The sequence below is a fragment of the Psammomys obesus genome, unplaced genomic scaffold, assembly GCF_907164565.1.
Source record: "Psammomys obesus unplaced genomic scaffold, mPsaObe1.curated_primary_1811, whole genome shotgun sequence".
Taxonomy (NCBI): domain Eukaryota; kingdom Metazoa; phylum Chordata; class Mammalia; order Rodentia; family Muridae; genus Psammomys; species Psammomys obesus.
Window position 1 is genome coordinate 9712559 of NW_026596120.1, and position 27548 is coordinate 9740106.

Genomic DNA, 27548 nt, shown 5'->3' on the forward strand with positions numbered 1-27548 from the left:
CACCTCCTCAAATGTTCTGCCCCTCTCTCATGGCAACCTTCTCTGTGTACACCTGTGCCAGCGTGCGGGGGCCCTGTGATAAGGTCTCCATGAGGCCCAGAGCTGTTCTCACTTCTGTCCCGTGGCTTCTCTGACTCCTCAGCCTTAGAATGTTGTGGCCGCTGGAGTCTGCTCTTCTTCAACATGAGCTGGAGCAGTGAGGAACATCCCTTCTGAGGCACCTTGACTGCTACATGGTCTGAGGTGACAATCCCCTTTTTTTCCTGAGCAGAGCGTTACAAACATTTTGTGAGAAAGTCTCCATTGATGGGGCACTATTAGCCTACAGCGCTGGCCATGTCAACAATGCGCTCCTTCACTGGCTTTGCCTCTCTGTTTCATTGCTCATGCCCTAGAGCTCTATTCTGTGGTACAGAATAATCACATCCTCTAGTTAGCCGCTTGCCTCTGCCTGTGCGGAATGCTTTGCCTTAAGACAGCTCAGCGGTTAAAGACATTGTTCTTCCAGAGGTCCTGAGATCAAGTCCCAGCAACCACATGGTGACTAACAGACACCTATAATGTGATCTAATGCCCTCTCTGACGTGCAGGTGTATGTGCAGGTAGAGCACTCACATACATACACACATACATATATAATAAAAAATCGAAAAATCAGCTTAGAGAATGGGGAGGGCATTTTCTCTTTCTCTCCACCATCCTCTCACCTATACTCCTTTTCTCTCTTTCCCTCTTATTCTATGGGGATCAGTTATGTGAGACATCAGTGGCCAACTTGTGAGCATCAGAGAAAATAAGAAGAATCCGCTCAAAGCCGCAAGCCACTGGGCCAATTTTGTTGGAATCATCTACTTCGAGCGTTTCTGTTGTGTGAGAAAAAAAAAATGAACAGAATTGTCTAAACTGGTTTTAGCATTTGTAGTTGAACATACACGGACAGCATAACACCCACAAATCTGTCTTATTTTAAATGATTGTAAAATCCTATCATATATAAATGTCTGTACGCATGTATGTGTGTATGGATATATAATATACATATATACGTATATTCACCAGGCTTTTTTCAAATCATGTTAGTAAAGTAGAAATTCTCTTAAAAGGTGGAGTGGGAGTTATTATTTGCTTGCCCAATGTCTATTTCTGGTCACTGTGTAATGAAGCCCCATCTTGACTTCCAAGCCTGCACCCCTTTCCCATGGGGCCACATGCCCAAGGGAATGCCAACCCTACTCTCACCTCCAGAAATAAGTCTGTTCTTCTCCATTCATGGCCAGATACATGTTCTCAAGATATATCCCACCGTGAAGAGTCCTGTGACCTATGTAAGATTTAATCACTTGCCATCATGACAAAATCAATGATTTGTGATGTGAGTAAAGTAAAGAAATGCCACAAAGTAATAAAGCCATCCAACCAAACCAAACCCCTCAAATCACATATATATTTAAAAATAATTTTAAGTATTTACTTTGTTATTTATGTGTATATGCCATATGTGTGTGTTGGTGATGGTAGAGGCCATAAGAGGGAGCAGGATCTCTCCCCGCAACCCACAGTTGGAGTTACAGGCAGTTCTGAGCTACCTGATGTTGGCTGGAGTCTCTCCAGCCCTAGTGTTTGGATTCTAAGGAGGTGGAAATCTCTGCAGGCACTTAGAGCTAACATGTCTGGTTTCCATAAGATTCAAGGGCACAAGAATAAGAGCGGGAGCACCATATCTGTCTGGCAAGGACACGAAGCTGTCCTTCAGGAGGTCACTTAAGAAGACTCAGAAGATTCGCTCTACAGGGGGCCAAACCTGGGCGCATGGGCCTGGAGGAAAGAGGACAGTGATGCGCCAATGAGGGATGGTGCAGAAACTACTGTAAGGCTGGAACAAGGAAGGCCAGGAAGTACTCATGTCATTTAGAGCAGTAGTTCCTAAACACAAGCCAGGTTCTCTGTGGGAAAGTGAAAAAGAAAGGATAATGCAGTGAGTCTTCCATATTTGAAATTTAAAGTGTAAATCTTCAGGGAAATGCAAATTGAAATCAGAATGAGCTATCACCTTGTATCTGTTAAGATGGCTATTTAAAAAATAAACAGTAGATAACTGTTGGCAAGAATGCACATAAAAGAGATCTTGTATCCCGTTGATGGGGTTGTTAGCTAGCATGTTGTAGAAAACAGTGTGTTGGTTCCTCAAAAAATTTAAACAAACATAAATATATATTTATAAATAATATATTTATCTATTTATATTATATATATTTATAAAAGTGTCCTTATGTACCATGAATACAAATAGTAAAGTTTTTAAAAAGTAAAATTAAAACTTAGTAAAATAGAGCTAACATCACATCCAGTAATCCCCATTCTGAGCATAAATACCAAGGAAACGGAATCAGTACATTTTGAAGAGCTGTCTGCATTTTCATGGTTAATGGAGCAATATTTATAACAGACAAGACACAGAACCAACTTATGTACCCATCAACTCATGAGAAAACAAGACTGTGGTGTGGAGGATGTGATGGCATGGACTTGTAGTCATAGTGCTGGGGAGAGAGAGACAGGAGGATTCCTAGAACTGCTAGTCTCGCCTAATTGGCTCTAGGCCAATGGGAGACCCTGTCTCAGAAGGGATGGATGGTGTTGCTTAGGGTGACACCATACACGTGAACAGACCCATTCATGTGTACATCCCATAATCATTCACAAAAACAGGGGTGAACATGGGGAATGTTATGTTAGATGTAATTAGTAGGTATGGAACTACAAACACAGTATGATCATATATTTGATATATATTTCTGAATATATATATATATATCCCAGAACATGGGAGACTGAGGCAGGTGTATCTCTGAGTTCCAGGCCAGCTTGGTCTACAGAGCAAGTTCTAGGACAACCAAGGCTACATAGAGAAACCCTGAAGAAAAAAAAAAAAGAGATTATAATTGCATCATTTCTTTCTTCTGTTTCCTCCTTCCAAGCCCTCCCATAAAGTCTTCCTTTCTCTTTTCCAAATCTGTCTTCTTTTTTCATTAATTGCAAATATGCATATTTTATTTGCCTATAAAAAAGTGCATTTAAATTATAGCATTAGATTTCATCCAGTCTTTAAATGTATACATATCTTTGGTTTTGATAAAGCAGAAATATGAGTTATTTTTTTAAAGCTTTGATGTATCGGAAATACAAATAAGTTAAAAATTTCTTGTTAGCACCATGCTTTTTTTTAAAAAAAAAACTATTCTCATGTATTTTTTTTCATGTGATTTTTCTGTAGTTGTGCTGTGCCACATACAGGAAGTTCTATCCTGGAGCACACTGGGAGCTTGACCAAGAATTTCACGTTCAGTTGTAAGATACTGAAATCCAGAAAGAAAGAGGGACATGTGTGGTTTGGAGGAGGTGGCTGTGAAGCAATGTCCAATGAGGATTCTCTATGTGAATTTGAAATATAATTTTTCATTAAATCAGCATGTTATAGGCAAGAACAGTGATAAAGCTAGTCTTCTAATTTCAGGGTCAGTGACGGCCCAGCACCCAGCCTGTCCATGCACACCAACTAAAGGGAAGATTACTGATTCCCATTAATGACATATTTTGAAAACTATTCAGAACAAAAGGGAAGCTTACAAAATTAATTGTTACTCTTTTAAGCAACACAGTTTTAGGTTATTATGCAATATTATTTGAAAGCTATCTATAATTCTTCTGTCTTCTAAGTACCAGTTACAAGTTATAAAATTGTATTTTTTTTCCTGTAAGGAATTTTCTATCTAAAATGGTGACATATATCTTTTGAAATGATAGGATAAGAACCTGCTAGATTCATTCAGATATCAAAAGTTTCATAAGCCATATCTATTGATGATACTAAAATTCTTCGTATACGGGATTTGATTACAAGGGAAAGGGTGTTGATTTATATGTATAGCTGATGAAATCTGTCTCATTTATTTCTAGTAATATTGGGAACATGGGGAAAGAATTGCTAAGGGAGCAAGAGTAGAGACCTATATAACTTTGGAGTCAACTGGTTTCAATTTCTCAAGCTTTAGGAAGTAACTTTACCTTTCTAAGCCTCAGATTTTTTAACTGCAGACTGTGGACAATAAAAGTTCTAGCCCAAGGAAATTATGTTCAGTGTGATGGGTTGAGGGAACACTAAAACCTTCCAGTCATATGCCAAGCACCAAAATGATAGTAAAAAGAAATACATGGCCAAGCTTTAAAACAACAAAGAGGACTGCATATTTACTGGAAATGGAAAACCTTCTAAAGGGGAAAAACCAGAACAGGAGTCAGAGCCGTAACTGGAGGTCACTATGCTGCTTCACAGGCTGCCTTTGGAGAATGCCTGTCATGAGAATGCCCTCCGGGGAGGGACAGCACGTGTGGGTGGTCCACGAAAGTAGCCAGGGGCCTTAGGAAGGCCACCATCAAAAGAGGGATAGAATGAGACAGACTGTATTTTATTAAGCGGCCTTGGTTACACCTCCTATTTTAACTTCCTTTTATGGTATGACATTGCTATTTTTTTTTCCCCACTCTATAGTCCCACTGTTAGGTTTGTGTAGTTTTAGGACTATGGCAGGAGTTGCATGATGTTATTCACAAGGCTAAGTCATATAAAAGCTGCAGGACTTCCACGTGAATCTTGTGGGATAGTTGCTTTGCAACTAAACTACTCCCTACTGGGACACAAGTACTCCAATAACTTACTTCCACAAGGGTCTCTGGTTCTCAGCCTAGGTTAAGCTCTCGGCTGACGACAAACATCAGGCCCTTGCATCAGTGTCCTTATTGAAATAAAGACCACTCCATTTGTGGCGTGATTCGTACATTGAACTGGTTGGAAAGTGAATTGTGAGCTGAGCAGCTGAGCTGAGGGATTCCTTCAGGGTACCGAACAAACAGAAGTCAACAAGGATTCCTAGTGTGGGAAGCGGAGAATCAACAGAGCAGCAGCAGCCACTGAGAGCAGGAGACTATCCCACACACATCGCATGAGTGAAGCTGCCAGATTTTATGGGAAAGCCATGAATAACCTGTGCTATCTTCCTATTCTAGTCTGCTCCAGAACATAGTTTTATCCAAAAATCAAGCAAAGACGTAAAACAGTCTCCACTTCCCCAGAAATGTGTTTTTTTTAAAAAAATTATAGACTCCATAATGCATTTGTTCTTTGACACTGTGTATATGTTTGCTTTTTCTTAGCTAAGAACATTTCAACTCTGCTTTTAACAAAACCAAAAAAGTATTGAAAATAGAAACAAAGAGCTTTAAATATTCTTATGAATTCCAGAAATAGAAAATAAAAATATAAAAGAGAGACAATATTTGAAAAAATTAAATGAAAATTTCTAAAACCCTGGGAAGTTTAGAAGCTTTCGGATTTATAGAACCACCAAGTTCAGAACAAAGTAAGTAAAAGTAAACTCAGACTCAGATATATTTTAGTTTTAACTCAGACCATCAAGAAAACAGGAAATTTAAAGTGTATTAAGTAAAACAGACAGACTAACTACAGTGGAGCAATGTCTGGATGGCACCAGACTTGTATTTAACAACAATGAATACAAGAAGACGATGGATATGTAAAACCTTGTTAAAAAAAATAAAGTTGAATTTATTTTTATACCCAGCCCACTATGCTTCAGTTGTGAACAATGTATGTAAATGTTCACACCTATCAAATTTTGATATTCTGCCACCACATATTCCCACCAAAAGAACTTTTAAAGGAAGATACTTGCATGAGATAATGAACTGAAATGATTTAATGAACCTAAAGCATTGAGTGTGATGAAAAAAATCACATTTTTCTCTAGTAAAAGGTATAGAAACAGCTAGCATATACTCATTTCCTTTTTTTTGTCTCCAATGTATACTGACTATATTAAAAGCAGGTATGTTATGATAGAAGCTACAAGGAAGAAAGACCAAAACATAAAATTGTTTCTCTATTATTTTGTTTCCAGAAATCTAGATTTTTTTATATGAGAAAAGCAAAATTTCTCTATAGTTAAGTCATTACTAATTGGGTTTAATGCTATTTCACCCCATGTATTCTTAAGGGCTTAATTTTTTCACATTTCTTGTCTTTAAAGTAAGAACAACTAAATTACATATGCATTCCCAATAAATATTAAACTTATTTATCATATTACTAATAAATTATTTAATCAATTCATTAATGATAAGTGATTAACTCACCAATAAGTTATTTAATTAAATTGTTGATGATATATTTATTAATTAATCAATTAAAATATTAATGCTCATATTCTTTACAAGTTGTAAGTTCAAGAAACCGTATCATCATCATAGTATTTGTATTCTTGTCCCTTAAGCAACTCAGTCAAATTTCCTACACATTTTTTGAATTCAATTTTTTTCTAATTTCTAACTCAAAATATGATACCAATAAATATATTTTAAATGGACCAAAGAGCAAAAGTTGAAGACACATTAGTGGAAATGAATGGTAAAGATTGCCTTTAAAAATCAAATTTACCACATGATCTTTCTTTCTGAGGTTAAAAAAAGTGCATCTTACCATATTTTCCTGCATTCCCATTTTTTTGAATCTTAACATAAATATAACCATATTCTGAAAATAACTATAGCTAAAGGTGAAGTGATTTTATAATCTTCTGTTTAGTGACTCAGTTTTTGTAAAGGTAAGCTTACTTCAAGATTTATGAATCTTTGGAAGCCTCAAACAAGTAAAGGAAACACAGTCTTTATAGAGTGGAGAGGATTTTTTTTCCCCTCCTGCTATTCAAATCACTTATATACAGGGTCACAGAATGTTATGGGTGTCATCCTTGAAAAGGAGATGTCAGATAAAAGAAGGAGGAGAAATGAAAGTGGAACTATCCAAGAACTTTAAACACACACACAGACACACACACACATATATATACATACATACACACATAGACAAATACACACACCACAGACATCACATACACATCACACACAAATACACACACACACACACACACACACACACGCACACGCAAAATCAAAGCAGAGTCCTACTCAGAAAAAATTTATGGGTGAATAGATGAGACTATTTAACAATGGTTTGATAGAGGCATCAGGGATTAAAATAAATGAAGCCAAAAGAAATGCCTTGGCTGCCTTGGGAAAATCTGTCATAGCACCCAAGACTTCATCTCCAAAATGTCCTACAGTCACTTCTGCTGATGACCCATTGGTTTAACCAAGACACATGGCCACACCCAACTCTGATGAACCAGGGACTATATTCTGCCCACAGTAGAAGGTCACATGCAAAGACTGTAGAAGTATTATCTTCCTACAAGAAAACAGAGGTGGGAACAATGAATCAGCCTATTGTATGCTTACATAAAGACGTGTAATGTTAGCCTCAAGAGTCACAATCTGGAAACAATCCCTTTCACCAATAATAAAGAGTAGAGTTCTGATGAACTCTCATTCAGGCGAACCTCAAAGGCATTAGGCTAAGTAAAAGAAAATAGCACAAAGGATTATACATCTGATGGTTCCATTTATATGAAATATTCAGAATAGGAAAATCTATAGGGATGAAAAATAGGTTAGTGGCTGCGTGGGGTCAGTTTTGGGAATAGGAAGTGACAGAAGGGTCTCCTGGGCTTTATTGAAACCTCCGGGCCTGATTGGGCTACACAGCAAGAGCCTGTCAAAACAGAACAAACTGAAGAGAAATAAGCAGAACCTCAATGATAAATAGCAATGATAAGGGTAGTGAGGTGGTCCATTTTGTTCAGGAAACCATGGTTTGAAGTAGCTGGAAAGCAGATGTGGCGATCTGAAGGAGAACTGTCTCCCATAGGCTTACATATGTGAATGTTGGGTCCCCAGATACTGGCAGCGTTTGGAGAGTTTTAGGGGGTGCAGCCTTGCTGGACTAAGTGCATTACTGGGAATGGCCTTTGTGAACTTATTTTCAGTTCAGTATCTCTGTCTCCCACTGTGGATGAAGATGTGACCTCTAAGCCACCTACTCTAGCCGTCTGCTGTCATGCCTCCACTCATGCTGAGTTCTCCCTCTGGAACCATGAGCCAAAGTAAAGTCTCTTCTGTAAATTTCTATTATCTTATCACGACAACAGAAAGGTAGTTGATACAGTAGACTAGGTGTGGCAGAGTAATTGCTGAGGCTGCTGGCGTGGGTTACAGCGTTGGAGGTTGCAAAACCCCTTATGGGAACTTGAGTCAGTCTGATTGAGGAGTAAATGTTAGTATGAAGAAGTTTTTGTCACCTGAAGCTCAGGACAGAGTCCTAGGTTATGGCCTCCAGTGGCTGGTCATTTAGGAAGAACAAAAGATTGAGAGCTGAGAGGAGCTTTATTGATCTTAAGAAGGAAATTGGATTGTCCCCAGGAAGTATCATGGGCTGGGGATGGGAATCTGAAAGGCTGAAGTGCAGACTGGACATCTGAGCTGGGGAAACAAGTGTGGGTTGCTCGGATGTGTGAAAACAATCTAAGTCTTTATATGGTCTCTTGGGTAGTGGCTGATTGATGTGTGTTGGGACCTGAGGACAGAGAACAGAATGCTTGCTGCCAACTGAAAATCTGACACAGACCATGGCTTGGGTGGGAGAGCAATTATATGTTTTACAAGTGGCTCAAGATGCAGTCTGGGCTCAAAGCAGAGCCAAGCAGTTGTATGTAGTATCAAAGACAGAGCCTGAGCCTTCTGCAAGAAAGGGGCCTGGTAGAGGAAGGACAAGGAGACTGCTGCTTGTTGCTCAAGGCCCCCACGGAGAAATCACAGCTATCAATATATATGGACAAGGAAAGATGCCCTTAATGTACAGTAAAGTGAAAAAGCAGGTTACAGAACCACAGGCACTGTATAATTTGTGTATTTTACCTCCCGGCAGATAATTTTCTTTCTTGTGTTTTTCCTTGCTAGACTACCCACTTTGCAATGACTGCGACTTTGCTTGATCCAAAAGTAGGACTTTAAACATGCTGGGCACTCAGCAAATAATTGCCAACAGGAATCAGCCAGGTCTAGAAGAACAGTGTTTAGAATAACTGCCCACCTGCAAAGTCTGTGTTCTCTGAGGGGCGTGATTATGCACCTGCACCAGCATTTGTGAATATATACTTGGAAAAGACGGTTAAAGTCAACTAGAGAAGATTATGAAAAAGAAAGTGGCCAAAGTTTATGCCAACCTTCAAAACTCCTGGGTTGAAATCATTCATATGGGGAGGGAGAGAGAAAGGGAGAAAAGGTGGGAGGAAGGGGAAAGGGAGATAAAGAGAGAAAGAGAGAGAGAGAGAGAGAGAGAGAGAGAGAGAGAGAGAGAGAGCATGAGAATGATTCAAACAACTTGGAAACAGTAGGGACAGAGGCAAACTTTACCGCACATGAAAGGAGCCTGGCATAAAGAAGTAGTAGAGTCCTGTGGATTAAAAATGGTGGGAAGGAGAATGAGATGAGAGAGAGAAGAGTGAGATGAAGGAAAGAAACAAAATTCAAACCTATGAGACTACCAGACTAGAAGACAAATCCTGTAAATGAGTTCAGCTTGTCCCTTCTTCAGGCTGCTGGTATATGCTATGTCTCTGCCAGGACGTCAGGTGCCTAGAGGACACCTGCTTTTCCTTCTGCTCTTGGCTCCATTGTCCTTTCTTCCCAGAAGCTTCTTCTTCCTTCCTTTCCCTCCCCCGAGACTGGACCACTCCTTCGGTGTGCTTGTGATGCTCACAGCACAGATGATTGCATTTGCCAGTGTGCCTTGTCTGTTGCGGAGTGGACAGCACAGGCGTGTGTCTTACTACTGTTGTTTTTCTGTGTTCTACTCAGGGTCTGTCTCATGTTTGGTACTTAAGTGTTGATGAATGAGTGAATGAATAAGTAAATGGTGCAGACTTCTGATCACATAAACAGAAAATAGGATCTGTGTTTCAAAAACCTTGTCTTCAATCTTGACCCCTCCAACTGCTTCCTCTTTGACTGGGAACAAATCCTATAACCTCTTATAAGCTTTGTTTTCTCACTTGTAAAAAGGGATGGAAAGATTTAGCTTGCAGCCTAGATTGTTCTCATTCTAACTAATTTTGTCTCATCATGGGCACTTGTGGGGATAAAATAATATTGTGGATGGGAAACATATCTATGAAATAAAAAGTGATATTTGAAATATGTCACTAATTTTTTTGTTTTTTTGGGATAGTCTGACCTCCTCATGATCCTCCTTCCACATGCCAGAAACACAGACTAACACATCAGGCTCTTCAGAGTCTAAAATATAAATATCTATGTGTATTTAGTAAGGGAAGAATTATGAAAACGTATATGTAATTCTCTATATGTAATGAGTTTTAACTGGGGCTGGGGAGACAGCTTTGTGGGGTAGAACCAGAGTTTGATTCCAAGCACCCACATGGTGGCTCATACCAACCTTCAACTTCTCTTCCAGGGGATTCATGCCCTCTTTTGTGGTGTACTCCCATACACAAACATATTCATCCATCACACATACATACATACATAAACAAATACTTTAATAGTTATAATCAATACTTGAAATTTTTTAGATAAAATTACAATCTATTATTGGAATTTTAAGTACTTTTGATGGCTTTGATGAACAGTGCTGTCTAATAGTGATGACAAAAACATTCTACACCTCTAGTGTCCAGTAAAGTAGTCTCTTTCTCCACCTAGCGATCCAGCATTGGACACACGGTTAGTGCACCTGAAGGAACATAGTTTTAGCTTTTGTTACTTTGATGTAACATACGTTTAAGGAACCACATGTGGATTGTGGCTACCTAATAGAGCAAACATGGCCATTTCCACCATAGCCAAAAAGGGCTTGTGGGCAGAGTTGGTCTAAAGTTTCAAGGGGTATTGAAACACTCAGATGATTTCCAGGGCAAGAGCAGGCATCGTAAAGTAAGCCTCCCGCAGACTGGTGGGATGTAAGATGAAGCAAAGGGTGTGTGCCCTGCCTCCAACTCCTTTTAATTAATTTTCACAACTTCGGTCAGGGGTAGCAGTTGACAGTCAACATTTCTGGGTTGATATCTGACAATTCTTCCACTATGGCTGGGGCTGCCTACCTCCAACCTTCAAATCCACTCGGCAGCTAGAGAGGTAACTATGACTTATCTGTATAGCTTCTTAAGAAGTGTCCTCCTCTCCCTCAAGGGAGGGCTCAAGGTAGCTTTCTATGGCTGAAACAACAGTGAAAGATACATCTCTTCCTTGTTATTTTTTGGTACTTGCCCTTCTCTCTTTTTACTTTCCCATGTGTTTTGCCAAGAAAAAAAAAATAGGTGCAAAATGAAGAAACCATCTTGGAAGGCGATGTTTTTCAGAGAGTCACCTGGTTTAGTTGTAATTTGCCCTTGTTCTACTGAGTGACAGACACATCAAGGGCAAACTTACCCAGAGGTCAATGGGAAACTCAGAAAGAGCAGGGAGCAGAGACTGAAGAGAGCCTCACACAGCACAGGCTTGACTTAGAAAAGTGAAATTCCCCTGCAGAAGCAAATATTTCAGGAAGGTGATGGACTGTGTTTCCAGTGCTATGCTAACACAATCATAGGTGACATATTAAGTCTACTTTTAGAAAATATTTTCTGGTTTTTCTCCCTTTTCATTTACTTCATTGTGTGTTGGGGTTGGTATCAAAGAACAACTTCCTGGGGAGCTGATGCTTTCTCTCCACTATGTACATTCCAGGGATTGATCTGAGGTTGGCAGCTTTTGGGAAGTGTCTTTACCCACTAAGGCTTAGGGACTAAGCCATCTTGCTGGCCCCTTTTCTAATTTGTTTTTGTAGCTCATATTCATTGAACCGTGTCTAGTCAATCACACTTACAGAATTAGCTAACCTTGGTTTTGCTTCAATGTTGAAGGATTAATCTTTGTGCTTGAGAAGAGGGGGTCTGGGGACTGAATTCTCTAGTGGTCCTGTCACCCGCTGTCCAGTTCTTCTGCACTGTAGTCTCCTTAGACTGACTAGGAGTTTGCTTTGGACTAGTGATGAATCATTTGGCCTGATCAGTGATTCACAAGGACATAGCTGAGCTTAGTACCTATGACTGAGCCTACAGTGACTTAGCACAGCAGGACCTCTGCTCAGGGCTGAGCATCTTAGGTCAGTCCCCATCAGCTCCCTGCAATGTGGTGCACCTATGAGAGGGGTATAAATCCCAAATTAGTTGCATATTTGGAATTTAGGTGTCATTAATGGACCCAGATGCTCTGCTTCATTTGATAGTTTCAGAGTAGGACAGCAGAAAAACTCCAAGCAGGGGTTAAACAGTTGATAGTATGGATGGTTTATCTGAGACTTTGGTCCTACAAAAATTTATCTCCTTACAGTTTCCCTTACACTTGTTTTCCTAGTGTGCATGCGTGTGTGTGTGTGTGTGTGTGTGTGTGTGTGTGTGTGTGTGTGCTGGTGCACATGCGAGCATGCATCTTATGCAAAAACACTAGACTGTGGCTCCCTTATGATTAGAATGTCCCCTCAAGAAGATATCTTTGTATCCCAACAGAGAATTCTTAACAGAAGAATCTTGAATGGTGGAGAAACACTTAGAGAAATGCCCAACGTCCTTAGTCATCAGGGAAATGGAAATAAAAAATGACTCTGAGATTCAATCTTACACCTGTCAGAATAGCTAAGAGCAAAAACTCAAGTGACAACACATGCTGGAGAGGATGTGGAGAAAGGGGAACCCTCCTCCATTGCCGGTGGGAGTGGAAACTTGTACAACCACTTTGGAAATCAATCTGGTGCTTTCTCAGAAAACTGGTAATAGCCATACCTCAAGACCCAGCTATCCCTCTCCCGGGTATACACCCTAAAGATGCTCCACCAAACAACGAGGACATTTGGTCAACCGTGTTCATAGCAGATTTATTCATAATAGCCAGAAACTAGAAACAACTTAGATATCCCTCAACCGAAGAATGGATAGAGAAACTGTGGTACATTTACACAATGGAATGCTACTCAGCAATTAAAAACAAGGAAGTCGTGAAATTTGAAGGCAAATGGATGGAATTTGAAGGCAAATAGAAAGATCGTCCTGAATGAGGTAACACAAACCCAGAAAGACACACATAGCATATACTCACTTATAAGCACATTTTAATCACATAGTACAGGATATACATACCACAATGCACAGACCCAAGGAAGATGAGTCTGGTGGCCATCTTAGCTTTATGTGGGCCCACTAGTTAGGGGACTAGTTAGCAGACTAAGGCACTTCTTCAAGATAGCCCAGACACCAGGCCCCTAAGTCACTAGGAAGGACAAAGGGAGTAATGTGAGGGACCTCCTCCCCACACCTCTACCCTCTTAGGGAGTGGGTGAACGAGGTCTTTGCCTACCTCATCTGAGTTTAGAAAGTTAATTTTAAATTAGAATGCAGGATCTTAACACTGGGTCTTCATGAATTATTACCTATTAGATTTATGTGAAATACATGCACAGAGAAAGTGTGAGTGGTGTGAACATATATGGAACAAAGACATCTGTCCTTTCTAATTCAGATCCCAGGCAACGTAGAGCCTTGTCCTGGAGAGATGCTGCTGTAATTTCTGGCTCCCCCTTCTAGTTTGAACCTGTGTACAGCCGTCTGTGTAAAAAGTAGCAACGACACCAGTGTCCTGTGTTTTAACACACATGAATCAGCCGGCAGACCCTCCAGCACCTTGCTTAGCCTCCTCTATAGTATGTTTATCTGCTCAGACTTTCTGTTTTGCTCTTTGCCCTCCCCTCCCCAAGCCCAGGCAGTCTTGTCTAGAACCCCAGCTGGCTTGGAAATCACTATGAAGCCACCATCATGTAGTGATCCTCCTGCTTCTGACTTCCAAATGCTGGAGTTGGAGGCAAGTTCCACCACACTCACCTCTATTCAAGTGTCTTCTGATCACTGTCAGCGTGGCAGCACTGATGGAGGTGTTTGGAGAGCCGGCATGCTCCAGATTCCCTGTGGGATCCGCATTGTTCCTACAGTGATTTAGCCTCTGCCAGGGCTGCACCATTGTAAGAGGACATCTGAGGAATCCACAGTTGTGAAAAGTATTTTGCTTCTGAGCTGATCCTGGCTGTGCTAGCATGCCTTGTAGTTCTGTGCTATGTAAACCCTTGATCCATGCCTCTAGATCTTCAGGATACTGAATTAAAAAAGCCAAGCTTCATAGAGCTAGTTCTCACAGCGACGAAGAATTTCAAATTTTCTGTGAGTTTAAGTTCTCCTGGGTGCGTGTGTGTATGTGTGTCCACGAGTGTGTATGCACGCATTTGGAGGCCAGAGGCTAGTGTCAACTGTCTTCTTCAGTGTTTGTCTACCTGAGTTGTGAGACAGCATCTTTGTGGTCTGGATCTTACCCATCTTGCTGGACCGGATCATCAGCCAGCTCTGATGATCCTCCTATCTCCAGCCCCCAGCCCTGGAGTTGTAATTGTGCACCTCTGAGCTTTTGCAGCTTTATGGTGGGTTCTGAAGACCTGAGCCCAGATCCATATGCTCAAGCAGCAAGCACTTTATAGATTGAGCCATCTCCCCAGCTTCTCCCCATGTCTCCCCAGCTTCACGGTCTAAGTTAATACTGTGAGAATTTAACCAGTTTCCACTGACCTGTCTGAGAATTAGTGTCCTCACTGTCTCTGCACTCACCAGGGAGCATCCCTACATTGCAGTTCTAGCTGGCAGCTGCCCTGGCATTCTGGGGGCTCCGGGTGCTTCCAGAGTTAAGGTTGATGTTTGCCAGAGTCAGCAGCATTTGCTAGACACCTGCCTATGCCAGCTGTACTTGCTATTGTAATTAGGAAAATTATCAAATATTTCATAGGTCAATAAAATTTTTGTGTTAAGAGAAACTGTTTTTTTTTTTTTAAAAAAATGAAAACCAAGCCAAGTTCTTTAGAAACTGAAAAGACTAAGCTGTTAATATTAAAACTCTGCTTGTTTAGATGTTGGTGGAGAGGTATAGAAAACTGGTGAAAAAAATTTATGAAAGGGTTGAAAGTGTTTGTACACTTATTTGCTTTAAAATCCTGGATATCAGAGACTATTTATTAAATATATGATTTGGGCAAAAACAAAAACAAAAACAAAAAAACTAAGCAAAACATAGATCCAACTTCAATAACAAGATTGCCAAATGACTGCACCTTTCTGTTCACAAGCATCATATAAATATTGTGAAGTATATATGCCATTTTAAAATTATGGTTACTCTAGAGATAAACTGGATGGTATGGCACGGTTCAAAGAATAAGGAGTCGAGACTAAGAAAGGAAAATGTGTCTCATTGCCAGCTGACTTTGACCAGGGCCCAGCAGGCGATCCTGACTGTGGGAATGTGCTTCGTGGAGACTTGGCTCTTTCATTCCTTTCAGAAGATGCCTTAGTCTTCAGAGCCCTGCAGGCTCAGGGCTCTGAGTTTCTGCCAGGCTGCTTTTTTTCCCTACCATGTTGTATTTTTGCCATTTTTCTTCTCGTTGATGCTTCTTCTATCTTCAAATTATTTTTTTTAAATTATTTATTTCTTGAGAACGTCACGCATGTATACAATGGATTCTGATCACCACCCTGTAATTGCTCCTGTTCCTCCTCCTCCTTTTTCATAAGTCACTGGGACCAGTTAGTGCTGTTGTATGCGCATGGGTATTGGACCATCCACTGTGGCTTGAAAAAAAAAAAAAAAACAACCTAGCAATGGTCAACCCTCCCCCCAGAGAAAAGTGACACAGTCTCCCCAGCAGCCATCAACTGTCAGTAGCTCCTCGTGTGGGAGAGAGGCCTTGTGAGACTCTCCCCTGCTCACGCTGGAATTGGGGCTGGTAACCACAACTGCTGTGAGCTCGTTGAGAGCGATCAGGCCGCATCCGGAAGCCAGCATTTCACAGCTTTCCATTCTAGCTCTCACTACTATTATTATTTCCAATTTTATGATACATTCTTGTTTTTCAAGGAACAGAAGTTATCCATATTGGGGGGGTGGGGCAATAGCGCAGCAGTTGAGTGATTTCCCAGAACATGCAAGGCCCTGGGTTTGATCCTCAGGACTGCAGGAAAACAAAAACAAAAGCAAACAGAGATGAAAGCGGTCCATGTTTACACGCCTTTGACTGGATCATGGCTAGTTTTTCTTGATTTCCTTTTTTCCCGAGAATGATATGAGCAACCCACCTAATATATCCCCTCATCCAGCAACGGCCCATGGAGTTCTTCCTCCACGGACCAAGCGTTGCCCAAGTCCCTTTAAAATTCCACCGTTTCCCATGCCCATCTGCTGCCGTCTCCAGTCTCTACAACCTCTACCCTTCAAGAGTACAATGCTCTGCTTTCAAACTTTATTCTCCAGTCTTCAGCCCAAGATCATTCAAATAATGTCCCTAAGCATTACCCTGTGATTGGAAGTTAGGAAAGTATATTTATTCTTCCATTTTAAAACAAACATGTCCCAGCATTTGGCTCTTCATCACTATTTAGCAACGGGATTTTCTTTTAGAAGATGGTATCTCTTTTGAGCTTGGAAATTTCCACAACTTGAAATCACTAGTGCACAAGAATTACATACCCTTAAAGACCTTCCACATCTACACCCAGCCTACTCTCTCTTTTAATGGGCTTAACGCGCCGGTTTGCATGCACGTGTCTGTTAAAGTGGCAGGTCTCCATTTTCAGATTCCTAAGAACTGGAAAGATTTCGGACCGATGAATCCTTCCTAGGAAGTATCATCTCCCTTAGCAGGGCAGGTCTGTGGGAGCCTCTGACAGAGGGTATCACGAGAAGAGGCTGTGAAGGAAAGCCCACACTGAACTGAACTGAACGGAAGGCTCCTTTGGCTCACGAGCCTGCCTGACGTGGAGACTGTAGGTCTTCATCGTCAGCACTTCATGACGACAGCTGACGGGTGGCGTAAAGTTGCCAGGGGACTGTTTCCAACACCTAGAGACGTAGAACTCATCCACAGTTGGGTGGGAGTTGCCAGGAAGATAATGTCTCTGGAGACAATGTCTCTATTAGGAATTTCTTAATTAATTAGTGAGGGAGTGGGACGAAGTCTGGATTTCGTGCAGTTCCAGGGACCAATGATAGAACTGGAAAAAAGATGAGGCTGAGGATGACTGTAGCAAGATGGGGTGTCTGTGGACAGGGAGGTGAGCTGTTGCCCGAGCAGTTCCACAGCCTCTACTGAGTCTATCACTAATTCCTCTTCCCTCCATCAGTTATCTTTTAGGTCTGTTGCTTAAATGCCAGGCTCCCCGAGGATTCTTCTTCTCTCTTTATACCTCTTTTCTCAATATACACACTGCCTCCAGGTGCTCTGACTCACACCTTGCGTTTCTAGAGTGTGCTGAGGACCATCAAAACTTGTTTTCTGATTTTACCCTAAAATTGAACACAGTCTGTTGAAAGGGCTACAGGGTAAGGGCACCTGCAGCCAAGCCTGACAACCTTAAAGTTCATTTCCTGGCACTCACGTGGGAAAAGGAAGAGAATTGACTCCCACAGGCTGTTCTCTGATCTCCGTGTGCACTCCTGTACACACAGGTGCCTGCACATGCCTTCACACACGCACCTGCGGACATGCTCACACAGAACTGAACTCGGGCCTTTGCCTTCGTGCCTATGTTTCTGACTGTAGGTAAGTGGATAAACGGCATTTACCTTCCACCTGTGTGCCAAGCAATGGTAGTGTCGTTTTCCTCCCTCCCCCTCTCCTGAGACCTAGACTCAGGCTTTATTTATTTTTTATTTTTTTACTGCTTCCCCTTTTGATGTTTGCTGTTCGCCTCTATCCACAACCTTCCCAGACCAGGTTTCTTAGGCCGTTTCCCCTCACGATCCCTTTTTGTCGGAGAAACTGTAATTCCTACCAAAGACAATTCTGAACCTGCTGCCAAGCTCTTTCAGGCAGTGTTTGTTATCATTTTGCGGCCTGATGGTATGAGCAGTGCAAAGTGCACTCGTGTTCAGAAGCATGGCTGCAAGGAAGACACGGGGAATAAGCCAACACTGACAGCAATACCTTCAATTCATTATGAGTTTGATTGCTGCTTTTTTTTTTTTTTTTTTTTTTTTTTAAAGATTTACTCTGTTATTTGATCATGTCTCTGTGTGTGTGTGTGTGTGTGTGTGCGGGATCCCGCAGAGTTTGTAAAAAGATCTTGTGGAGCTAGAGTTACAGACAGTTGTGAGCTTGTGTGTGTGCTGGTGTGGGTGCTGAGGACTCAGGTCCTCTGGGAGGGCAGCAAGTGTCCTTAACTACTGAGCCACCTCTCCAGCGCCTTGACTTAATTTTTGGTCGTTAGCTGTTAAGAAGCCTTTTACTCTTGTGCGACATGACTGCATATTTATTACAACCCGCAGCTTAAGAAACTGAACTACTCCATGCCACTGTTGTCTTTATGCAGACTCCCTTATCCGGGCTCAGCATAGTTCACAGGTCATAGTTCACCATCACTTTCTCCTTTAGCATCATCACAGTCTAAGGAGAAAGTTCTTTCGTTGGAATGCAGGCGGCTGACCTGTGTCCTGTTTCCACTGCCAGCTTTATGTTCTCTAAGGTCTGACTGCATCAAATGATTTGCCACGTCCAGAAAGTCATCTGTTCTTGGGTATTCCGTTAGATGAAATGCCCTTCTGCATCTTCCTGTGAATTAAAACTCACCTTTCAAAACTCAGCCAAATGTTGCTTCATCTACAAAGTCTTCCTCGACCTCTAGTCCCCCCCCCACCGAGTTCATAATTTCTGCAGTGTTTGTATGCTTTATTATGCATCTATTATTTCAATATATTGCCACTGCCTGCTTGTAAGTCTCTTTCTAAAGAATGCTGGGCTTAAAAGAAGGGACCTTGCCTGATTTTCTACCCTGTGTTTCAAATTGTGCAAATTCAAAGACCCTCCAAGGGCCTTGTCTAAAGAAGCAGCATGAATGAAAGCATTAGGATCGAGCGATAAATTGAATAGAAATGTTATCATTGCATGAAGTGAGGGCTATGCAATCTGCAGTCTGTGCAACTGTCTAACTAGCAACTAACTAATAGAAAAAAATCAATAATTTCCAAATGTAATAAATGGCTTACATTCAAGAAGAAATGGATAGAAGTTACCTTTAAAACGATCACATGTTTCATGTAGTGGGCAGGAGCAAAAGTAGTTATTACAAGTGTGGACACAGACCCACCAGGCGGCAGTGGTAAATGCCTTCTATCCCAGCACTAGGGAGGAAGTGGCAGGTGGATCTCTGAGTTTGAGTCCAGCTAGATCTACAGAGAGAGTTCCAGGACAGCCAGGGCTACAAAGAGAAACCCTGTCACCAAAGCCAAAAACTAAACCAAACCAAACAACAACAATGAAATCAGAACAAGTATGTACACAGACTCAAAGAAAAATATTTTAAAAATTAAAATTAAATTTTTAAAAATATTTATTTATTATGTATAGATTATTCTGCCTGCATGTACACCTACACTCAAGAAGAGGGCACAGGCTCTCATTATAGATGGTTATGAGCCACCATGTGGTTGCTGGGAATTGAACTCAGGACCTTTGGTAGAACAGCCAGTGCTCTTAACCTCTGAGCCATTCTCCAGCCCCAAGCTAAAATTTTGAAAAGAATAATTGTAGTGATTGAAAACATAGGAATCTTGTCAGGGAAATTAAATCTATCCCCGTATCACTTTTCTTTGTTGTGACAAAATACCCAGGAAAGGGAGGAAATACTTATTTGGGCTCATGGTTTTAGAGATTATCCGTGATGGGATGAATTTGTTGCTGGGGGCCTGATGAATACCCTAGTAGCAGGAGCGAGTGGTCAAAGAGGCAGCCCTCACAGAGAACAGGGAACAAAGAGAGAGAAAGGGCCAGGGACAATCTATAATCTTCAAAGGCTATACACCTTTGAGGCTACTAAAGGCTACTAAAATGAGAAGTATACCAGATGGGTTCAACAGAAATGGAAAAGAACAACAACAACAACAACAACAAACCCAGTGAATTTGGAGACAAATATATTTAAGTTAAACATTCTTAAGATGAGAGTAAAAATTATTTAGGAAAAGTAAACAGAGCTCTAGAGATGAACAAAACAACATGAAGGGTTTCCATACATGCCATTGCGGTCTCAGGGAAAGAGGAGAGAAGACAAAATCATGTAAAACATCTCCAAATTTAATAGAAAATAACGCTTTCTACACAGAAGCATCTCATGATCAGTCAAAAATGTACAAAGAAAACCAGTCCCAGTAAACTACTAAAAAAAAAAAAAAAGCAACACAATAAAACTATGCCTTAGGACACCCCAATTAAACTACAAAGATAAAAGAAAAAAATTCCTGACAGTAAAAATAAATGACACGTTCCCGAAGGAGAACAATGACATAGTAAAGAGAGCTGAATTCCCATCAGAAACAGTGGCAGCCGATGACATTAGAGTGACAGGCCAGAGAACAGGACATAAGAATCCTGTCAACCAAAGACTGCATCCCAGACACCATCCTTTAAAACTGTAAAGAAAGTGAGGATGTTTTCTTATAAACAAATCAAAGAATGTCTTACCAGAAAGCTTGTCCTTTTAGAAACATGAAAGAATACTTCAGGCCAAAAGTAGATGATACAAAATCTATAGGAAATAATGGAGAGAAAAAAAGTATGAGTGGGTATAATTGCATTTGGTATATATATGTGTGTGTGTGTGTGTGTATGTGTGTGTGTGTGTGTGTGTGTGTGTGTGTGTACATATATATGTATAATATATAAAGTGTAACAATTATGTGTGTTTTACCGAGATGAAGTCTCTGTGTATATATGTTATACAATATAGGTCTGTTTATAGCTTTACATGTAATTATTATTAAAGAATATATCAAAATGTGCTATTACTTAGAGAAAAATAATTATTGTGTTTATAGTTAAGTAAGTTAACAATGGCCATACATGAGGATAAATTAAAAAAATATTGTTGTATACTTCCATTCCACAAGAAGTGATTCAATGTTAGTTCTAAATATTTTGGATAATCTATTTGTTAATCACTTTAGCTCAAGTGTGCCTGCAGGCCAGAAGAGGGCATCAGATCTCATTATGGATGGTTAGGACCCAGTGAGGTTGCTGGGAATTAAACTCCACACCTTTGGGAGAACAGCAAATGCTCTTAACCTCTGAGCCATCTCTCCAGCCCCCTTGGCTCAAGGTTTTAGAGGATGTTAGTTCACTGTGGTCTGGAAGGATGGCAGCTTGGTTCACAGAGCTCTGTAGAAGTGTGAAATTAAGATCGTCCATATCACAGCAGACAAGAGGGTCAGGAAGTCACACAGTGGCCATGGATGGATAGCCATCCCCAATAACTTCCAAAATGACCCTTCTCATTATAGGCTTCATTTCTTCAGCCCTACAAAACCTGTCCAAAACAAACAAACAAAAAACAGTACCACCCAGAGATTAAGCTCTCAAAGCACTAGCCTATGGGGGACATTTTAGCTTCAGACTTAACTGAGTCAAATTGCATCATAGATCAAATAGACTTAGAGATCTGTAAAATATTACATCTAACAACTACAGAAAACATATTCTTCTCATCAGCCTATAGAACTTTCTCTAAGAGAGATTATGTTTTAGGCTAGAAAGCATGTTTTAAATATTTTTTAGAAATTGAAATGAATGCCCTCACTTTATCAGATAATAATGAAACTATAGTAACGAAACTTTATCAGATAATAATTAAAGTATAAATCAGTAGTAAAAGAGACTATAAAAATGACTCGGATACCAAGATAGTTTTGACTGGTCAATGGATAAATTAGTTGGGTAACTTTAAAAGTTCCTAGAATCAAAGGAAAATAAATTCACAGTTTAGGAGAACCGCTTAGATACAGCCAAGGCTATTCCAAGAGAGCTCATAGTTATGAAGAACTGCAACAAAAATGAGAAAGCTCTCAAATAAATAACATTGATGTTCCCCAAATTCATAGAGTAGTAAAAACAAGTCAAACTCCAAATTACTAAATGCAAAGAAATAATTAAAATTAGGGTAGAGGTTAACAAAATGGAAACTACAAAAACAAAACAAAGAGTAAATGAAGAGTTGCTCTTTAAAGAGACTGAGAAACCATTAACCAAATTAGTAGAAACAAAAAGGAAGAAGACAAACATTAATAAAATCAGGCAAAAAAGGTGGCACCACTACAGGTAACAATGAGACCTGAAGGATAGCTAAGTAATATTTTTAAAACACACATTAAAATATAGTGTAAAAATCTAGAAGAAGTGGAAGAATTTCTAGGCACAGAAAACCTACCAATATTGAGCTAGGGAGATAGAGTCAGCCTATATAGATCTATAATTAGCAACAAGACTGAAGCAGCAATAAGGAATTTTCTTTAACTAAGAGAATCCCTGGACCAGATGAATTCCCTGCTGAATTCTACTAGACTCTACATGTCTGGTGACCAATGTTTGTGGTCACCCCAATAGGGTCTTACTGCGCAATGAAAAGCAGTGATAGCAGCCTTTATTGTTTTGGGCAAGGAACCCCTGGCCAAAAACTCAAGGGGGACACAACACGTGTTTGGTTTTTTTTTTGTTTTTTGTTTTTTGTTTGTTTGTTTGTTTTTTACAATATATGGCATATTCCTCTGTATGGGGTAGATCCAATAAGACTAATATATTTAGTTTTTTTTTTTTTTTAACACTTTGCAGTTGAGGTCCTTTTTTTTTTTTTTTTTTTTTGTACATCAGGCCACAAACTCGTGTGGAATGGTCTCCAACAGCTCTGGCTCCTTCCCGTGTTACCTCACAAAGTGTCTCTGGGGGGCGCAGGCTGGCGCTGTTCCCTTCTCTTTGGCCTCCTCCTTCTTCTGGTTGTCCTCCTTCACGCGCTTCAGGAAGCTGGCCCTGCTCTTAGGGTACTTCATGTGCTCCATGCACACATTGATTCTCTTGGTGATGATCTTGTTCTTAACCTGCTTGTTCACAATGATGGTCATGGCATGCTGGGTGACATTGCAGACTCCCCCGCTTTTGCTGTGGTAACACTTACAGCACATTCGTCTTTGAACAGTGCCCATTCCCTTGATGTCTACGTCACTCTTTTTGTAGATCCGCGTGTATGTGGCCAAAGGAACAACTCCGTGTTTCCTGAAAGGCCTGGAGAACATATAGCAAATGCCTCTTCTTTTCCGCTTTGTGCCATCTTGGCCACTGCAAGATGGCTGCTGCAGCAGAAAGCTTTCTTTCTTTCTTTCTTTCTTTCTTTCTTTCTTTCTTTCTTTCTTTCTTTCTTTCTTCCTTCCTTCCTTCCTTCCTTTCCCTTCCTTCCTTCCTTCCTTCCTTCCTTCCTTCCTTCCTTCCTTCCTTCCTTCCTTTCCCTCCCTTCCTTCCTTCCTTCCTTCCTTTCCCTCCCTTCCTTCCTTCCTTCCTTCCTTCCTTCCTTCCTTCCTTCCCTCCTTCCTTTTCTTTCTTTTTTTAACATAATTTTTAATTGATTCTTTGTGAATTTCACATCATGCACCCCAATTCCCACTATTTCCCAGTTTTTCCATATCCACCCTTCACCCTTATAAACTACCCCTGAAAATAAAATAAAATAAAATAAAATAAACCCAAAATCTCTTCGTGGAAGCTGCAGTGTGCCACAGAGTGTTACACAGTATACTCCTTTGCCCAAACAGCTTTCCTTGAGAATGTTCAGTGAGTCATTGGTCTGGTTTGGGGCCTCTGGCTTCTGCTACACCAAGGAGGAGTCCTGGGAGGATCTCAGATAATCTGTGGTTGCCCTGAGTCATGGAGATCCTGCAGCTTTGGATCTAGAGGACAGGCGTCTTCATACACTCCAGCAGCTTACAGACGGGGTAGATGTTGGGGTGGGCCAACTCCAAGCCCTGGATCTGGGCCTGGCTGGTAGCTGAGTTGATCAGCCTACCAGCCCTCCTGCGCCCAAGCCACTAGGGCTAGCTAGCTCTCTCAACCACCCAGGCGAGGGACAGGGACAACTCTTCTGTGCCCACGTTACTGATGGCACTATCATGTAGTGGTTGGTGAGGGGTGGGGCCAGCTCAATGCCCCCCTTGAACATCAACCTGGCTTCAGGTGGCAGCCCAGACTATGGATGTATGCGTGGCCTTTGGTGATAACATGAGGCGCAGACACCGACCCAGGCCCCTGCTGCCTTAGGGACACAGACCCCTGCTGCTGGGGGCCCACAAACCCAGACACGACCCTCAGCGGCAGCATGGGCTGGACAGCGCTATGGTTTCAGGGCGCAGCCTCTCACATGAGGCTGTTTCTCACTGCCCTCACACCTCCGGTTCCACCTCTCTTCACAGCGCACAAACGCTCCGCTTCTCCTTCTCTTCCATCTCTCCACCACACACCTGCTCATCATAATGGCGCCTGCTCAGCCGTGGCTGAGCCTCTTGCTGTCTCCTGCCTGCCTGTACCTCCAGGCAGCAGGCAGCTGGATCCTGTTTCCTAATCCAGCCCGAGAACCTGTGTCTTTTAATTAGAGAATTAAGATCACTAATACTTAGTGTATGTTATTAAAGGTATGTGTTAATTCCTTCCATTTGGTTTGTTTTGCATTTGATTTTTTTTTTTGTTCTCTTTGAATTAACAGTTGTTTTGTCATTGTTTAGTTTTTTTTTTTTTTTCCTCTCTCTATAGCCTCTTATGCCTACTCTTTTCTTCAGCTAGGGTGTTCTTTCTAGTGTCTGCTGTAGGTACGTCTTGATGATCATAAATTTTTCTTATCCTGGCTTTATTGTGGAAAGCTTTCTTTCTCTTTTCATTAGGGCGATTTCCTGGATGTGGTAGTTTGAATTGGCATCTTCCAGACCTTTAGAAATATCATTACAAATCCTTCCGGCTTTTTAAGTTTCTATCGAAAAACCGGTTGTTCTTTTGATGAGACTCTCTTGCAGCTTTAAGTACATTTTTATTTTACGTTTTTAGTGTTTTAGTGTTTAATACAATGCGGGTGGTTTCTTTTCTGGCCCTGTACACCGGATGTCTTATACATCTTATACTTGGGTCTATGTCTTTCCCTAAGTTTGAAAATTTTTCTTCTGTGATTTTTACTGAAAATATTTTCTATGCCTTTGATATGGAATTCTTCTATTCCAATGATTTCTGGATTTGACCATGGTATCTCAAAGATATCCCATATTCCATTTGTTTGTGGTTTTTAAATTTTTTTCTTTGATTAAATGATTGAATGATTCCTCTACCTTTCTTCAAGACCTGATATTCTGTCCTCTATATGATTCCTTTCCTTGTTTAGGCTTTCCACTGTGCTGTTTAATTAAGCTTTTTGAATTTTTTATTTCAGTTTGAGTTTTCTTTAGTATTTTTATCTCTGTACTGAATTCTATTTTTATATCCAGAATTGACCTCCTTATTTTGTTCTGTTGTTTGCATATTCTTTTTAAGTTTATTTTAATCTTTTTAAAAATACTTTCGTATTTTCACTCAAATACTTTCATAGCATCTCTCTCTCTCTCTCTCTCTCTGTGTGTGTGTGTGTGTGTGTGTGTGTGTAGGCCAGAGGACACTTGTGGGATCCATTCTTTCCTTTTACCATATAGATCCTGGGAAATAAACTCAGATCATCAGAATTAGTGGCAAGCCCTTTTACCCTCTGGGCTATCTCACCACCCCATTACATTAATTCCTGCCCTCTTCGAATGCTACCCCCCCCCCCCGAGTTCTTTTTAATTATTTTTGTTGTTTCATCTAAGCTGCTCTCATTGGTAATCACTACTTTGGGATTAGTAATGCTTGGATGAGATTTTCTCCTGTGTCTGTGTGTCTGTGTGTGTTGCTTGTGTTTTTGTGTTGAGACTTTCACATCTGGAGTTAGTTAATTGGTTAAGACTTTTAACATGAGCTTCTGTCCCCCTTGCACTGAACACATAGCTGGATTCATGCTTGCTGTTACTTCAGCCTACCTGCTTTTGGACTGCTTAGATGATACTTGGGACTAGTCATGGTGACACTGAATATTGATGTCAACACGCTGACCCAACTTAGCCAGGTGGTGCGTGGTCTCTGACCTCATGAGCAGTGCTCTGTGTGAAATGGCAGGAAGGAGTTTGAGGTGCTAGGGTCAGTGGAGTGGGGGTCTGACCTGGGGAGTAGGTGTGTATTCTGTACCCTATTTTCAGTTCTCTGAGACATTTCCATACTGCTTTCCATAATGGCTTCACAATTTTATATTCTTCTTACTACACATCCTGGTCTACATTCAGTATTTGTAGGGTAAGATTGAATCTCCAAGTAGTTCTAATTTTCATTTCCCTGATGGTTAAGGATGTTGAACACATTTTCAAATATAAATTGGTCATTCTTATTTCTTCTTTTGAAAACTATCTGTTCAGTTCATCCGTCCATTTATTGAAAAGATGATTTATTTTTCTGGTGTTTGATTGTTGTAGTTTTTATTTTATATATCTTCATTCCTCTTTCAATGTGTAGCTGGTAAAGATTTTTACACATGTTGTAGATTGACTCTTCACTTTTGTGATTATTTCCTTTTCTGTTCATAAGCATCTTAATTTTGTATAATTCTATTTGCCAAATCTTGGAATTGTTTTCTGTACTCTTGTGGTCCTGTTTGAAATATCTTTGACTCTGTATATACCTTAACGTGTTTTATATATGTTTTTATCTGGAACGTTCACATTTTCATATCTTATATTAAAGTCCTTGATTATTTTTGAATTGCTTGTGATGCATGACAAAAGATATAGATCTCATTCTTGTGCATATGAGACTAAAATTTCTTGGAACTACTCGTTGAAGGAACTGTATTTACTCCAATATATACTTGTGATCATTTTGAAAAAAAAATGATGGATATAATTGTATGTTTGTTTATGAGTTCTCTATTCTAGTTCACTGGCCTGCACAACTATGCCAATACCATACTGTTTTATTTATTATGGCTCTGAAATATAATTTGAGATCAGGTTTTTCCCAGCATTGCTCCTTCTGCTAAGAATTGTTTTAGATATTCAAGATTTGCAGACTGTTTTCTAATTCTGTGAAGAACAAACATCCTTGAGGATGTGGAGATTGCACTGAATCTGTCAACTGCTTTTGGTGATATAGGAGTCCTGTGTTGGGAGGAATTGCCCAGACCCAGCACCCTGTAGTGTAGCTTACTGATTCTGAGCCCTTTACAGAGCTGGTCCTGGGGTCAGCGTGTGGCACTCTGAAAGTATTATCAGGCCGGTTATTGGCACACCTTGCCATAGTTGTGTCTTCAAGGGAGATTTGAACAGCTCACTCCCCAGCTGGCTTGTTAGTGCTTATTAACACATCGGCAATCTCTCCTTCATACTTCTATCTCTTCTTGCACATGTTTTGTCTTCTTTGTTTTTATTTGTGCAGTTCTGCTTAATTTCTTTATATCTGTTTTTCCCCTTCATTTTCTTTTCAGTAGTTTCTGATCTTTAAAAATAATCCTATAAAAATTTTTATAGGATTAATGTGATCAAAATTTAAAAATTTACTTGATTCATTTATCAAATCCTGTTTATAC

The 27548-nt window shown here is 40.5% G+C and overlaps 1 protein-coding gene across 1 annotated transcript; it reads right to left on the bottom strand.

Moving 5' to 3' along the window:
* Window positions 1-22797: 22797 nt before the first annotated feature.
* Window positions 22798-23166, bottom strand: LOC129693085 (60S ribosomal protein L21-like). The gene has a single exon (XM_055629704.1). The coding sequence runs from the start codon at window positions 23164-23166 to the stop codon at window positions 22798-22800; it is 369 nt and encodes a 122-aa protein (XP_055485679.1).
* Between the last annotated feature and the right edge of the window lie 4382 nt (window positions 23167-27548).